Below are 17,168 nucleotides of genomic sequence, written 5' to 3'. Positions count from 1 at the left end.
ATTCCTTTACATAAGGGCGTAAATGGCAGTCATTTAAAGCTCTCAAACAGTATTGCTTCACTGTAACAATAATCGAACAGCAATGAGTATCACTACGATTCTATGGACAATTCTGTATATCCGGGCCATTTATTGTTCCCAGTCCCAGTCAGGGATAAGTTCAGTTTTTGCAATAGAGAATTTAAACCAAACAAACAAAATCGTGGATCCAAATTCTATCGGAACATTTAAGACGGAAAGTATTAGAAAATGTGCGTTCCATTGCCTCCAGAACATCGCATGTATGGCATATTTCTACCGTCAGAATACCACGGAATGTCGACTTATGAGTGTAAACACCCCCGGAAATAGTGGGAAATGGAAAGATGATTTGGGTTGGCGGTACTATAACGTTTACGAAAGTGAGTTTTCTATTTATAAATTCTATAGTAATAGCTTATTTCGGTTTGTTGATAAAGCCGTGACAGTGTCCCCTCCGTTTATGGTAGCTGTATTTCTTTCTTAAAATGTTTTAAAAGATTTAGTTGATCGCGCAATTAATATCCGTCATCGGATCTTCGGGTTGATACTGATTGCAGAAATGAAATTTTTGTCATGCATTATTCATGACAAAATTAAGAAAATTAGAAGTCATCGGTATTATCAACAATATTCTTTCGGTTAAAGTAACTAGAAATCAGATTGACAATTTCCAACGTACACTTAGTTTTATATATATATATATGATTCTTGTAAAGCGAAGTTGCCTTGTTTTCGTTCGGTAAACATCATAAAAATAGAAACGGAAGAGGACATTCAAAACCTCATAAGCCGAAGAAAAAACCTGACATCACGACAAAATGCAAACAAACAAACAAACGACGAAAGGACGAACAAGCCCACAAAATACTACATAGAAAACTAAAAATTGAGCAACACGAATCCTACCCCCCCCCCCCCCCCCCCCCCAAAAAAAAAAACGGTGTTGACTTCAGGTGTGGTAAGCAGTTCCTTCTCCAAATATCACCTGGTTATGAACGGAAACCATGCTAACATCATACTACCTTTTTATAATTCAGGTACCTGTCCTCCTATGAATGGTTTCAACCAGAACAGGAAAGCTTCTCTCTGTTACCGGTACTTTGACGATCCTAAAACTGTGTATGAAGCTGACATCATTTGTCATCATAATGGCGGGCAGCTGCTTCGAGTCCAAAGTCCAAAACAACAGACTCATTTGATGACATATTTGGGTAAGGAAATATTCTTCTTCTCGGTTTTAACGTGTACAGGTGCGCTAGCTGATGGCAAATTTATGTTTATCTTACCTTAGATCTTTCTTCGTTATTCTAAAGAAAATAAAAGAGTTAAGTGAATTGTTTTAATCACCTTTAAAAGTAAGCATGCCTTAGTTGTATGCATAATCTTTCGAAAAATCTATAGATATAGCATCGTCATTTTTCTTAAGGGTGTGCAATAATTTCTACCTTACACATATATTAATATTTTGTATGAATGCTCCACAATCTTACAGTTATGCAGCAAACACTTTGTAAACATTATTCTCTATTGCAGATTTCTACAAAGAAAATTTGGTGTACATTCAAGGAAACGATTCTGTAAAGGAAGGCACGTGGTCGTTTGATGATGGGCAGATTATGCGTTACTTCAACTGGAGTCCTACCACGCCATTTGGACATGATGCTAAAGATCATCTTGCTATGAATAAAGCATCTTCATATGGCTGGGAAGAGACAGATGGTTCAACACTAGGAGGATTCTTATGCGAGAGGAATATCTGATTTGATATGTGAAACTAGAACAAATGGACACATAAACAATCCTTTTTCCGAAATACATTTAAATTTCATATGTATGACTTTTTTATGTACAGGACTAACTAATTTGATTATAATTTCAATACAGAAAAAAAATGTATCAAATATTCTATAGATTTTTAAACGATCCATATGTGAATTCACAAACTAAACTAAACTAAACTAAACTAAACTAAACTAAACTAAACTAAACTAAACTAAACTAAACTAAACTAAACTAAACTAAACTAAACTAAACTAAACTAAACTAAACTAAACTAAACTAAACTAAACTAAACTAAACTAAACTAAACTAAACTCGCTGCAATTGTTTGCACCTTTCCTAAGTCAAGAATCTGATGTTCAGTAGTTGTCGTTTGTTGATGTGGTTCATAAGTGTTTCTCGTTTCTCGTTTTTTTATATACATTAGACTGTTGGTTTTCCCGTTTGAATGGTTTTACACTAGTAATTTTTGGGGCCCTTTATAGCTTGCTGTGCGTTGTGAGCTAAGGCTCCGTGTTGAAGACCGTACTTTGACCGATAATGGTTTACTTTTATAAATTGTGACTTGGATGGAGAGTTGTCTCATTGACACTCATACCACATCTTCCTATAAACTAAACTAAACTAAACTAAACTAAACTAAACTAAACTAAACTAAACTAAACTAAACTAAACTAAACTAAACTAAACTAAACTAAACTAAACTAAACTAAACTAAACTAAACTAAACCTAAAACTAAAACTAACTGTTCGATGTGAGCCAAGGCTCCGTGTTAAAGGCCGTACTTTGACCTATAATTGTCAACCGTTTTTATACATTGTGACTTGGATGGAGAGTTGTCTCATTTGCACTCATACCACATCTTCTTATATATATATAAACTAAATGCAATGTAGTCCAGATTGTGATTCCTTAACACCAGATAAATTATAACCTTCGTGTTAAGTCCAAAACAAAGAAGATTTTTTATATGAACATGACTGCATCGTCTTTATTGAAATTGACCAGGTTAAATAAAGAAAAAACAATTCGAGACTTTTAGAGCATTTTTGAATATAGATATTGTAAAACATCTATATCATATATGTCTTAATTGTTTATCTTCCTGAAACAGCGAGTTCAAGATTTCTTTTTAATGTTGTTTTTGCTTAAGAGTTACATACGTTGCATTTTGTGATTTCTCATTTCCAGTGTCTCTGCAGAATGAATATAACCCATTTAAAAAATGTGCATATTTCAGTCCGTCAATTCAGAAAAATAAAATGTCTTAGAATTGAATTTTAACTTGGCAACTCTTTTGACCAGAAGGCCCTACTTGAAGGGATATCACATCCTCATTTTTATAGAGGAAAATAAGAAGATGTATTATGATTGCCAGTGAGACAATTCTCCACCAGAGCCCAAATAACGAATAAGTTAGCAACTATAGGTCACGCTACCGCCTATGTTGTGTATAGAACCCGTATATTAAGATGCAAACTTATCGACCCTTAGAAAAACGGATTTTTATTGTTTATTCATAAATTAAAATATATAGATGAATACGTACATTCCTACATCCTGTCAATACTTATATTTTGGCATGACACAAGGTCAGCTTTTTCTCGTTCTGTTTATGACCTCTTTTCACTATATACTAGTATATTAGAATTACACCAATTGATATTTTAGTCTGGGAAACATGATTAATGTATGAGATGTAATTGGCTTTAAACTTATTTTTCGTTACTGGGAGAAGTCTCAGTAGTTGTCGTCTGTTTATGTAGTTCATACGTGTTTCTCGTTTCTCGTTTTTACATAGATTAGACCGTTGGTTTTTCCGTTTGAATGGTTTTACACTAGTAATTTTTTTGGGGCCCTTTATAGCTTGCTGTTCGGTGTGAGCAAATGCTCCGTGTTGAAGGCCGTACCTTGACCTATAATGGTTTACTTTTATAAATTGTAACTTGGATGGAGAGTTGTCTCATTGGCACTCATACCACATCTTCCTATATCTAATTAGAACTGTAAACCTTTAGTTTTTGGAAAGTTTGTTATAGCTTGTTATAGCAATAAACTTTCCTAAGGCATCGGCCTCAAACCGGAAGTTAGACAGACTATCTTACTATGTCTACTCCTAGATAGTGTAGTACTAGTGTTTGAATACTAATTCTAGGAAGATACTTTTGAAATTTTGAGTTACTTCTATTTTGATTAGCTTACGGCTTGAATAAAAATGGACTGAATGTTCGCCGACAATTCAAATGAATTCAACTTCATTTTGAAAATGGCTATCACAAACACTACTTCGCGGACCAGCGCTAAGCGGAAAATAAAATCAATACACATCTACACTAGACAGCAGTTTTTATCGGTATTCCCCAGACATGGACGACCCCACCCCCTCCTGTTTGAGAACTTGTTAACGGTCGAGATCCCCACCCCTGAACCATATATATTATTGTATGGGACAATAAAGGAAATCAAAATGAAATATAGGGGGAGTCCCTGGGGGTCACCCCCACCCCATCCTGTTTGAGAACTTGTAAACAGTCTAGATCCCCATGCCTGAACCATATATATTCTTGTACGGGACACTGAATAAAACAAATCAAATGAAATAAAAGGCGAGTCCCCTGAGAATCACACCCCCCTATTTGAGAACTTGTAAACGGTCGAGATCCCCCACCCCTTAACCATATATATTCCTGTTCATGATTTCAAGAAGATTTGAATGACATACAGGGTTAATCCCTAGGCGTCACTTATGCATATCGCTTTACTAGACCAAACCAATTTGTACTGGACTTTGCCCAATATCAGGTGTTATAGTAGTCTCAGCTATAGTTGACACCCGTTGTACGATCATTTTTCTTGGTATGCAAGGAAGCTTAACTAGCTACAGATACCATTAATTTTGGAAATGCTTAACACTTGTTTTTTTTTCTAAATATGAGCTGTGTACTAAATTAACTTTGCAATAAGCCATTTCCGTAAGTTAGTATAGTCTCTATGTATAATTTTGGTCTGAGTTTTCTCTTCTTAATGACGAGCCCACTATCCCAGATATGATATACAATTTGAGATATTTATTTAGAGTAGTGAAATGGCTAGAGTTCACTGATACTTATTAATTATGTATCATGATGCGTACCGTGATAATGATAAAAAATGAAAAAAGGGGGATTGCCTCCCTGACTAACTGCTTCTGTATTGGCTTTGTTTTATGCCCGATCCATTTGTTCAAATCTAAGTTTCATGTTAGATCAATAAAAAATACTTTTAATTGAAACGTAAAAATTATTTCTTTGTTGGAGGATTAAAAATTTGGAGGTGTGCCTTTATTAGGAGAAGAAAAGATATAAGATAAGATAAGATTCAGACCATCCACCATTCGTTACTCTCCCCTTACTGAACGGGACCCTTACTGAACACCTCTCTTCGTTCGTTTTTCCTTCTCGTCTCACCAGAACGAACCTTGATTATACAAAAGTAATGAACGACACAGCAGTTCTGGGAGTTCTATTAACTGTGTAAGCTATTTATTTAGGATCGTTCATTTTTTTTTACTGTTTGATGACAATCCACAAATTGAAAGTGAACTGTCAGAGACACTCATAAATTATTTCCATTCACAATACCACAGTGGAGGTACTTGTTCAGGCACCATCAGTTGATAGCTTCAGGGAACAGCTATCTCCTGCTGTTCTCTAATAATATTTGATAGCATAAATTAAGATTGTAAATAGTTTTAATCACAAATTTGTTATGTTCATTGCACTAAATAATTATTTTTGTTTAAATTGGGGCAAATTTTATAAATAGTCCATGTATGCAACAGTATGTAATCATCAGATGTCGATGGAATATTGTATACCTAAAGAAAAAGAAAAAGTAATTAATTTTAGGACCTTTTTACGCATTTCATTAACACAGGAAAGATGTCTAACCTAAATATTTAATATAGCCTTCCAAGAAGGCATACTTATTTTGATTACCAGCTGAAAGATGTAGGTCTCAATCACTCAAATGGGATATTATTACATAGGTGTCAACTCTCCAGATGTCGATGCTCCCTGTCCAACAACCATGTGGGAGTAAGAATCTTCTGGTTAAAATTGCCACCTGATCATTTGGGACACATTATAATTTACCCAATTGTAAGCGGTATCTGGTCTGTTCGCGCTAATTACATGTTCGCCCTGGGTCTGTTCGCCCTGAGTCCGTTCACCCATAGAGTCCGTTCGCCCTAATTTTTATAAAAAAAAATAATATTAATGGTTTAATTTAAAGTTTTGTAATCTTATATAAAATATTAAAAAATATATCTCCAAATTCATGAATAAACATTGAAATTAAAAAAAAAGGTTTTTGTTTTGGAGCATTAATCAGGCTAATTGGCTTCATTGTTACATTTGTTTTTATGACTGTTGATTGTAAATAAACTCATCAAAGATACCAAGATTGAAACTTTGTACGGCAGACACACGTTTCGTCTACAAAAGACTTGTCAGTGACGCTCGAATCAAAAAAGTTAATAAGGCCAAATAAAGTACGAAGTTGAAGAGCATTGAGGACCCAAAATTCCTAAAAGTTTTGCCAAATACAGCTAAGGTAATATATTTCTGAGGTGGAAAAGCCTTAGTATTCCGAAAATTCAAAGTTTTGTAATTTAGAATGCTGATTAGATATGATTACGATGTCTTTGGTCTCACTGATTGTTGTAATTATTATTTTTGGTGGATTAAAAATGAAATTGTTTTTTTTAAATAAACAAGTCAGCTTGGAATGAGTTAAAACAATGATGTAAGAATTGTAAGACATTAAAGTGAAATTGTTTTCGTTGCTTAATTGGCTTCTTTGATCTCAAGGTGTTGAGTGAGTTTGATCTTGTTATACCTGTTTGGATTGTTTTGAAATTGTTACAAGGTTTCAAAAAAGATAAATTCATACAGATAACTTTTTGGTCTCCAGTTCCTGAACACTTCTTCTTTTTCAAAATACTGTCCACATTCAACATGATGAATATTCTTGCAAGAATATTCAATGCAAATCAAAAGAAAAATCATTATCTGGTAGCATCAATACAACATAAATCCTCGTACCAACAGTTAAGGAATTAGGGGCCAAAAAAGGGCCAAAAATAAGCATTTTTGTAACTTCCAGACATAACTTGTGTGTTAGTGTATGGATCTCTCTGACATTGTACCACAAGGTTCCATATCACAAAGGGAATGCTGGGATTGATTTTGGGGGTAATTGCCTCAAAATTTTAGGAATTAGGGGCCAAAAAAGGGGCAAAAAACAAGCATTTTTATATGGACAAATAATTTAGTACAAAACATTATTTAAAGCAGTGTAAGGGAGATAAATCAAATACATCATTTGAATTACCTCCCATACACTGCTTTTAAATTATGTATAAAGTAAAGGTTAATGAACAATTAAGACAATTTAAAACAGTGTAAGGGAGGTAATCCACATACAACATTTTGATTACTTCCCTTACACTGCTTTTAAATTATGTTTAAAGAAATGCATATTTATAAAGGAAGACCAGTAAAAATATCTGCAAATTTGCATCTTTTTTTTTTTTACAAAAAAATCCATATGAAAGATTTGACACCATATTTTAAATTCTATTATGAAATAGATTAAGTTAGCACTATGGTAAATTTAAATGGGTAATTATGGTTGCAAATTCCATTGGAAATTTAAATTGAGATTATGACCATATCTTGAGGGAAAGAATTTTTTGGGGGAAAAAGGGGGCATTTTATTTTAATTTCAGCACGGAAAGGGAAGATTTTCCTTTCAGGACAGGAGAGGACACCAAAATAAAAGGAAACATGTTGATGTAAATTTTGCTCAAATTGGACAAAAGCTTTTAATTTCATATGGAATAGACAGAGAAGACCTTGCTTTTGGTTCATCCAAAAAAAATTTCATTTTTTTTAAATTAGCTTAAGCTTGCCTTGTGTTGCCACTCAGTAATGCAAAAGATGAAAGGATATTGTCAGTTGAAAATACTAACAATAAACTTTCAGTCTATTAAAAATAAAAAGGCTGAACTAGATGAAATTATTTCATCTGTACAACCAGAAATAATATTGGGCACTGAAACCTGGCTCAGTAGCGATATCTTATCATCTGAATTCTTTCCAGCGAATGATTACACAGTGTATAGGAAAGACCGCCCTCCATCCAATAATAACCAAAGCTATGGTGGCGTCCTCATTGCCATATCAACACAATTACTATCAAATGAAATCAGAGAATTACAAACAGACTCTGAAAGCATATGGGCAGAAATAAACATGACAAATGCAAAAAAACTTATACTAGGCTGTTACTATAGACCACCTTCAAACAATGGCATATCACTTGAAAATCTTAACATCTCACTTAATCGCATCAACAATAATACAAAAACTACAGTGATGCTAGGTGGCGACTTCAACCTCAGCCACATTGACTGGGAAGTACCATGCATTATTCCAGGCAAACCAGAAATTAAACTGCACACACAACTCTTAGACATCATAAATGACCACTCTTTAGAGCAAATTGTAAATAAGCCTACTAGAGGTGACAGAATACTTGACCTCCTACTCTCAAATACACCAAGCATAATTAACAAGATCGAAACCATGCCCCCTATTGGGAATGCAAATATGAGCAAAAATTACATATTCATGGGTTCTTAAATTTGTGGATTTTAGTTTTTGTCGAGCCTGCGACTTCTGTCGCAGAAAGCTTAACATAGGGATAGTAATCTGTCATATGTCCATTGTCCTTGACCTCATTTTCATGGTTCAGTGAATACTTAAAAAAAAAGTTTAAGATTTTTTTAATGTTAATTCCTCTCTTATTATGAGTAATAGGATAACTATATTTAGTATGTGCGTACCTTGCAAAGGTCCTCATGCCTGGCAGACAGTATTCAAATTGACATCGACCTCATTTCATGGATCAGTAAAGAAGGTTAAGTTTTCGTGGTTAAGTCCATATATCAGATACTATAAGCAATAGGTCTACTATATTTGGTGTATGGAATGATTGTAAGGTAGACATGTCCAACTGGCAGGTGCCATCTGACCTTGACCTCATTTTCATGGTTCAGTGGTTAATACTATATGCAATAGGTCAACTATATTTGGTGTATGGAAATATTTTACGATGTACATGTCAGTCTGGCAGGTTTTATTTGACCTTGACCTTGACCTCATTTTCACGGTTCATTGCTCAGTGTTATGTTTTTGTGTTTTGGTCTGTTTTTCTTAAACTATAAGCAATAGGTCAACTATATTTGGTGTATGGAATGATTGTAAGGTGTACATGTCCAACTGGCAGGTGTCATCTGACCATGACCTCATTTTCATGGTTCATAGATCAAGGTTAAATTTTCATGGTTAAGTTTGTTTCTTAGATACTATAAGCAAAATGGTCAACTATATTTAATGCATAGATTGACTGTAAGGTGTACATGTCTGTCTGGCATGCTTCAAATGACCAGACCTAAACCTAATTTTCATGGTTCATTGGTCAATGTTAAATTTTCCTGGTTAAGTTTGTTTCTCAGAAACTATAAGCAATACGTCAACTATATTTTGTGTAAGGAATGATTGTAAGGTGTACATATATTTCATCATTGCATATCAACACCGGAAGTCTGACTTTCTTCGTTCAAATGACGTACAGTTTAGGTTTTTAAAGATTGAATCGGTAAAATCCTGTCTGAAGTTGTATATACATCTGTTTATAGTTCATTCGATGAATTCTCTTAATTATATGGCAGTATCCATGTATATATATATATATATGTCAAACCTTTATGGGGACCTTTCCATGTCTTGATTTGGACAACAGATGTTATATTTCGTTGGACACTTAAATTTGTTGATAAAACCTATCTCGAAAACCACGCAAATTGGTACCCCACGAATAAAAGTACTTTCACAGTAAGCAAAAAAAAATGTAAAAAGTATGAAAGGAACTAGTGATGTTACCACTGTCAATTATAATCGTAAATTGATCAATTATTGAACATTTTCTAATAATCAATTATTACTTTCTTTTTTTCTCCTCAATGAAATGAATAATTGATTACAGATAAATAAAAGAAAATAAAAAAAGGGATTTTTTAATGAAAAACCTTTAAGCACTTCTCTGTAAATGTAGGGAATGTCTTTAAACATCGTTGAAAAATACAATTTGTAAATAGACACACATTTTGGGTTTACAGTACATTTGTACTCTCTACATTATTTTTGATTTATTTGGTTTGTTGAGTTTTCTCTTTTGACTTATTGCACATTTTGTTATTTAGGGCCTTTTAAAGCTTACTAAACAGTATGAGATTTGCTCATTGTTATTGGCTGAACAATGACTTGTCGTTGTTTATATTCCTGTTCTTTGGTCATTGGTGGATAGTGTTCTTGTTGTCAATCATACCACATCTCCATGTTTTTATATCAGTGTAATCGATTTTTTTATTAGATAAATGGATACTAAAGAAATAAAGACGGCCTTGAAGAATGCTAGAGAATGTATCAGAGAAAAGCAATTCAAAGAAGCCCTGAAACATTGCAAGGTATGAATTATAATTTTTTCGTAATATATATACATATATACTCCTGACGTTTTATATATACTCCTGATATACTCGCAGTGAGGTGTATTTTTCTGTAAAACAAGTACAAAGGATAGATTCTTTGAAAAAGGATGAAGTTTTATGCAGTCTGTCTCTTTATATATTTTAGCCGGATTTTCGAAGGAAAAATCAGTTATTGATTTGGGGATGTACAGTGGACTGGAGGGTGGCTGCCAAACAGTTTCCGTTCATTAATATGAAAACGCTTTGACGAAATCTTTTCAAATTTATATATGTTGTTTCCTATGACTAAATGAAGGTCAAGTTCAATTTAAACGATTTTAGCTTTTCTCGTTGTTGAATTTAAGCCCTTTTTAGTAGCCAAAAGTGGTACTTATTATGTGATTAGGTTATTTCCCTTTGAACAGAAATGGTTAATTATATATATATATATATAAAGTTTGATTACACTAAGTTTTTTGAAATAAATTTCACCTGTTATCAGATAATAGTGCATGTGGTAAATATCACAGAATTGTAATTGGAGTAACAGATTTATTTGAAAATTTTCTGTTTCCTAAGTGTTGATGATTATAAGCTCTGTGCTCTGTAGGACTGTATAAATATAGTTAGAAATTTACTGTTCATTATTAGACATTTTGAAGATAATTACAGATAACTTTTATAGATTTTTAAAAGACATTGTATTAATGATAAATGACATTTTGGATTTTTTTTCTTTTCTTTGGTAAATTGTTTGAAGAATTTTGTGGTAGGTTTGTTTGTTATTTTGTATAAATTATACTATTCTGAATGCTATATATATATATATTTTTTTTTTGATGAAGTGAACTCCTTTAAAAACTAAGCTTATATTGTCTATTAATAAACATATATTTAGATTTCTGATTTTTGGCCCAGTTTTCAAGTTGGTCCAAATATTAATAAACATATATTTAGATTTCTGATTTTGGGCCATGTTTTCAAGTTGATCCAAATCGGGGTCCAAAATTAAACTTGGTTTGATTTCAACATAAATTGAATATATAAAGGGTTCTTTGAAATGCTGAATCTAAACCTGTATTTATTTTCATTATTAATTAGATAGTACCACATTGAGGTCCAAAGGGTCCTAAATTAAACTTTTGTTAACAAAAAATGGGTTCTTGGGGTTCTTTGATATGCACATTCTAACAATGTTTTAGTGGTTAAATCAAATCTAATTTTAGAGAACTATTTTTGATTATAAATTGAAAACAGATATAACATCATATCTAATTTTAGAGAACTATTGTTAATATCTTTAATTCAGTTTGAGTTATTTCCCTTTGAACAGAAAATTAATAAGTATATGGATAAAATTAAACTGTGTTTCATTTCAATATAAATTGAATATATATAGGGTTCTTTCAAATGCTGAATCTAACCACGTATTTAGAGATTTTGGATTTTTGGCTCCTTTATCAAATTGGTCCACACTGAGGTCCAAAGGGTCCTAAATTAAACTTTTGTTTGATTTCATCAAAAATTGAATTCTTTGGGTTCTTTGATGTGCTGATTCTAACAATGTACTTAGATTTTGGATATTGGACCATAATAGGTAAATGTCCAATTTAAAATTTTTCAGTTCTTTGACCACATTCATTTTGTGTCACAAACCTATGCTGTGTCAAATATTCAATCACAATCCAAATTCAGAGCTGTTTTAAGCTTAAATGTAGTGTCCATACTTGCTCAACTGTTCAGGGTTCGACCTCTGCAGGAAATCCGGTTTGCTGTCACTCTGACAGCCTCTTGTTATATTTAAAAGAAAAACAAATGCCAATTACAAGGAATTCATGAGCTTCCTTTTGGAAATCTGTAGTTATAGATTATAGATAAATATAAATTTTATTCACATCATATGTTAGAATGGACATCAAACTTTATGTTATACCTAAGAAGTAATGTGAGGATAAAAAATATCAGAGTGATCTTTCTATTTATAATGTCTTCAATCAGGATTCTAATGTATAGAATTAGAAATACGAAGGTAAGATATTAAGAATCCTATATAGTATCACAAAACAGACATTTGTCTTTACAGACAGTTTTGGCACAGGATAAGAATAACTATAATGCCTTGGTGTTTGTTGGTGTGGCTGCTGATGGAATGGAACAGTTTGATCAGGCTGAGAAGGCATACAAACGGGCAACAGAAGCAGCCCATGATCAGGTTTTAGCATGGCAGGTAAGTGTTAAACCATACAAACACAAGATATACAGGTAATACAAATTAAGCTAGTTCAAATTTGTCTATATAAACCAGACTTTGATAATATTTTTATGTTGTTGTGTTTAATCAAATGCTGAAAAGGTATGATGTTTGCAGAAATCCTTTTGAATGAGTTTTTACATACATTAATGGTTTGTATTTTAAATGATAACAATAAAATAATAAAAATAAAAATAAGACTATTACTGCTTTATACTTTTACATGATTTTGACATTAGTGAACCAGTATTTAAGAAATATTTATAATTGGGCACTATGGCTTATACATGCACTGGCCATGGCCAATGGGAAAATGATTTTTAAAAAATCTAAATTTTCTTTTAATATTATTGTTATTTTAAAAGTACTTGTTTTGCTTTAGGGACTTTGTGGATTTTATGAGAAACATGGTGGACATGAACAAGATCTGGTTAATGTTTATCAAAAACTACAGGAGCTTTACAAAGGGTTTGTATCTTAAAATTTACTTGTTTATATATATATATATATATACATTGTATACATATGCAACTAAACTGCACATGGAGTTTTAGTAAGATTATGCCTTGTGGATTAACTCAACTTTATAAATATGGACAATTTGTAACAAAACTATGAAATACAGGATGACAACACCACAACATGTATGCTTGAAATATTTACATGAAAATTTTTCATATTAGCAGTTATAAAATCATTCAAGTCAGTTTCTCTGAAAGTACTAAAAACATAAACTGAGGTTATATCATATATGAGCATTTAAATATATGTTCTGAAAAAGAGAGGCTAAAGATAACAAAGGGATATTCAAACTCATAAATCCAAAACAAACTGACAATGAGCAACACGAACCCCACCAAAAACTGGGGTTGATCTCCAGGTGCTTTGGAAGGGTAAGTAGATTCTGCTTCACATGTGTCACCCATCGTGTTGCTCATTTAAGTACAAAACTGGTGACCATTCTAATTCGGTAAGGTTCATTCAAAGTGTTCTTATTATTTGCAACACTGGTGTGTTTTTTTTTCAAAACTTTTTAAAATCCATAATTTTAATTCATGTGGTTATATTATGGGGAAAATTGACATTCGTAACTTGATGGCACCCTTTAAAAAGCTGCAGAAACTAGTATTCCATGAAGAAAAAGGAATTCACAGACTATGACTAATACGACAATGTAAATAAAAGTTAAAACAGTATTTCATTATTTTAATTAGTTTGAATTTCAAGTTAAAATAATAGGAAACTGTTTGAAGATAAGGTCCTTTGGTCTATACATTGACATAGTAGAAGGGGTAGTTTAATGTAAAGAATATATTTATATTACAGTGATGAAGAGAAGAAAAAGGACATTTTAAGTAAACTGGCAGATTTAGATGTGAAAATTGGAGCAACATCTATGGTAAAATGTCTCATATATTATTCTTTAGCTTAAATATTAGATGAGAAAATAAAATTATTTCAGAGCACATAAGTGGTATTGAAAAACTCAATCCATATATCATAATACTTTGATTTTCCAGTATATTTCTCCATTTTAAGTACATAATGTAGTTATGGTACTATGTTGCCATTGGTTTGGTATTTATTTTTATGTCTTTTGAAATAAAGTTTAAATCTGATCAGTTAATTTGAAAGCCAAAACATGCAATTATTTGTAATAATGTCAGGAAATGGATAGAAAAAAATAAAATAAAATATTGGACTGATAAAAAGAAAGCTTGATTAAATTACGGTTATATGCCCAACTTACAATGCACGATTGTTCATAAATAGGTTTGAATTGAAAAAAAATAAACATGAAAATAGATTAAGAAATTGTATATTACATATTACTGTGCTATTATTCTATAGAAACCATTGTAATAATTATAGGCTATACCTATTTATGAGAATCTTGTTAAAGAAGAGAAAAATGAAGACAAGAAGGAGAAATATATGTATAAATTGGAAGAGATATTGAGGAATGAAAAATCTTTGTCAGAAGAATGGAAAAATTTAGTATGTATAATTTGAGGACATAAAAAAAAACTGTTTTTTTAGGAATTAATTTGAAGTGCTATCAATTTCACCAGAATGTTTAATTTATTTCCCCAATTTGCATGTATATAAAGATAAGGCCAATGAGACAACTTTCCACCAGAGATTAAAGGACTAGGATGCAAACTATTGGGATCTGTAATGCCTTCAACCATGAGCAAAACCCATATCATAAAGTTAGCGATAAAAAAGGCCACAGCATGATAAAATATGAACTATTTGAAAAGAGATAAATTTAAGCCAAAAAAAAATAAAACCAACTGTAAACAATGACAACCACTGGATTACAGGCTCCAGACTTGGGACAGATACATAAATGTGGCTGGGTAAAACATGTTTGTGAGTGCTCAACCCCTAATACAGTAACATATGACAGTTTTGCAACAGTACAACATAAGAACTTACAAAAAAAATCATATAGAAAAGGCTTGACTAATTTGTCTGGCACTAAGCACACAAAAAAAGTTGCAAAAAGAAAGAAAAAAACACAAGGTGTCTATGTTTGAGTACTTGCACTGAAAGCTAGTTCAAAGTTTTCTCTGTTGAGTGTTGTCTAAAGTAATTCCAAAGATTGTACCCTACACACTTAACTCCCTTTAATATTTTAAAATACAAAACCAACGGTTGTAAAAAGCAGACATTATACAAGAATAAAAAAAGATTTGCTTTGAATAATTCTATAAGTATAAAAGCATGAATAGACCATGTTTGTGTTGTTAAGCTACAAAACTGTGACAGTTTATTTGTCTTCTGTATTCTGTAGTATCTATCTACCTGTGACAGTTTATTTGTCTTCTGTATTTTGTAGTATCTATCTACCTGTGACAGTTTATTTGTCTTCTGTATTTTGTAGTATCTATCTACCTGTGACAGTTTATTTGTCTTCTGTATTTTGTAGTATCTATCTGCCTGTGACAGTTTATATGTCTTCTGTATTTTGTAGTATCTATCTACCTGTGACAGTTTATTTGTCTTCTGTATTTTGTAGTATCTATCTACCTGTGACAGTTTATTTGTCTTCTGTATTTTGTAGTATCTATCTACCTGTGACAGTTTATTTGTCTTCTGTATTTTGTAGTATCTATCTACCTGTGACAGTTTATTTGTCTTCTGTATTTTGTAGTATCTATCTACCTGTGACAGTTTATTTGTCTTCTGTATTTTGTAGTATCTATCTACCTGTGACAGTTTATTTGTCTTCTGTATTTTGTAGTATCTATCTACCTGTGACTGTTTATTTGTCTTCTGTATTTTGTAGTATCTATCTGCCTGTGACAGTTTATTTGTCTTCTGTATTTTGTAGTATCTATCTACCTGTGACAGTTTATTTGTCTTCTGTATTTTGTAGTATCTATCTACCTGTGACAGTTTATTTGTCTTCTGTATTTTGTAGTATCTATCTACCTGTGACAGTTTATTTGTCTTCTGTATTTTGTAGTATCTATCTACCTGTGACAGTTTATTTGTCTTCTGTATTTTGTAGTATCTATCTACCTGTGACAGTTTATTTGTCTTCTGTATTTTGTAGTATCTATCTACCTGTGACAGTTTATTTGTCTTCTGTATTTTGTAGTATGTATCTACCTGTGACAGTTTATTTGTCTTCTGTATTTTGTAGTATGTATCTATCTGTGACAGTTTATTTGTCTTCTGTATTTTGTAGTATGTATCTATCTGTGACAGTTTATATGTCTTCTGTATTTTGTAGTATCTATCTACCTGTGACAGTTTATTTGTCTTCTGTATTTTGTAGTATGTATCTACCTGTGACAGTTTATTTGTCTTCTGTATTTTGTAGTATCTATCTACCTGTGACAGTTTATTTGTCTTCTGTATTTTGTAGTATCTATCTACCTGTGACAGTTTATTTGTCTTCTGTATTTTGTAGTATCTATCTACCTGTGACAGTTTATTTGTCTTCTGTATTTTGTAGTATCTATCTACCTGTGACAGTTTATTTGTCTTCTGTATTTTGTAGTATCTATCTACCTGTGACAGTTTATTTGTCTTCTGTATTTTGTAGTATCTATCTGCCTGTGACAGTTTATTTGTCTTCTGTATTTTGTAGTATCTATCTACCTGTGACAGTTTATTTGTCTTCTGTATTTTGTAGTATCTATCTGCCTGTGACAGTTTATTTGTCTTCTGTATTTTGTAGTATCTATCTACCTGTGACAGTTTATTTGTCTTCTGTATTTTGTAGTATCTATCTACCTGTGACAGTTTATTTGTCTTCTGTATTTTGTAGTATCTATCTACCTGTGACAGTTTATTTGTCTTTTGTATTTTTTAGTATGTATCTACCTGTGACAGATTATTTGAGTTAGATCCTGTACAGTTTATAGACACTATGTTGGTGGTTAAATTTTATGTGAGATGTCTGCTTCAGGTAAGTATCTCAACAACACTATTGTTTAAAGGGTTATTGTAGGTTGCACTTCTGTAAATATAGAAAAGGCAATTTCCCATAGGAACTCCATTTACCACTAAAACTGTGCCCATTT

General features: G+C 32.1%; 1 protein-coding gene across 1 annotated transcript in view; it reads left to right on the top strand.

Annotated features, from left to right (window-relative positions):
* The first annotated feature begins 5,192 nt into the window (after positions 1-5,192).
* LOC127735522 (tetratricopeptide repeat protein 37-like) overlaps positions 5,193-17,168 on the top strand; it is a 61,594-nt gene continuing 49,618 nt past the window's right edge. The window contains exons 1-7 of the mRNA XM_052245704.1: positions 5,193-5,313; positions 10,280-10,373; positions 12,460-12,603; positions 13,010-13,095; positions 13,954-14,026; positions 14,500-14,625; positions 16,958-17,053. Of these exons, the coding sequence (XP_052101664.1) occupies positions 10,284-10,373; positions 12,460-12,603; positions 13,010-13,095; positions 13,954-14,026; positions 14,500-14,625; positions 16,958-17,053 (615 nt within the window). The 5' untranslated portion in view covers positions 5,193-5,313; positions 10,280-10,283. The remainder of the gene's footprint in view (positions 5,314-10,279; positions 10,374-12,459; positions 12,604-13,009; positions 13,096-13,953; positions 14,027-14,499; positions 14,626-16,957; positions 17,054-17,168) is intronic.

Source organism: Mytilus californianus, unplaced genomic scaffold (assembly GCF_021869535.1).
Source record: "Mytilus californianus isolate M0D057914Y unplaced genomic scaffold, xbMytCali1.0.p SCAF_3, whole genome shotgun sequence".
NCBI classification, from domain to species: Eukaryota; Metazoa; Mollusca; class Bivalvia; order Mytilida; family Mytilidae; genus Mytilus; species Mytilus californianus.
The sequence above is the reverse complement of the archived record's forward strand: the minus strand, read 5'-3'. Positions and strand labels throughout refer to the sequence as shown.